This window comes from Buceros rhinoceros, unplaced genomic scaffold (genome assembly GCF_000710305.1).
Source record: "Buceros rhinoceros silvestris isolate BGI_N320 unplaced genomic scaffold, ASM71030v1 scaffold45358, whole genome shotgun sequence".
NCBI classification, from domain to species: domain Eukaryota; kingdom Metazoa; phylum Chordata; class Aves; order Bucerotiformes; family Bucerotidae; genus Buceros; species Buceros rhinoceros.
The window spans coordinates 1-352 of NW_010426041.1; the positions used below are offsets into that span (position 1 = coordinate 1).

Genomic DNA, 352 nt, shown 5'->3' on the forward strand with positions numbered 1-352 from the left:
GGACGGCGTGCGGGCACCTCGGGGTCTCTGTCCCTTCCCGGGGTGCTCGGTTGGCAAACTTACTTCGCCGTCTAAGGGGAAAAAAGAAAAAAATCTCCCTTTTTCTTACAGATCTGCAGAGCGTTGCAGGGTTTTAGTAATCACTGCGAGATAGAGTGCTGGTCTGCCGGTAAGAATGGTGACAAATCTAACGGTGTTATTTCGAACCCAGAAAATCGCCCCGGAGATGGCCGCCTTCCTGCAGGAGCTGCGTCAGAAGGTGAAGGTGGGAGTGGTGGGCGGTTCCGATTTTGAGAAGATCAAGGAGCAGCTCGGCGATGACGGTGAGGAGAGCGGCGGGGGGGGGCCCCCG

The 352-nt window shown here is 56.8% G+C and overlaps 1 protein-coding gene across 1 annotated transcript in view; it reads left to right on the forward strand.

The window, feature by feature from the left end:
• The first annotated feature begins 214 nt into the window (after positions 1-214).
• PMM2 (phosphomannomutase 2) overlaps positions 215-352 on the forward strand; it is a 6,070-nt gene continuing 5,932 nt past the window's right edge. The window contains exon 1 of the mRNA XM_010141313.1: positions 215-323. Within this exon, the coding sequence (XP_010139615.1) occupies positions 227-323 (97 nt within the window). The 5' untranslated portion in view covers positions 215-226. The remainder of the gene's footprint in view (positions 324-352) is intronic.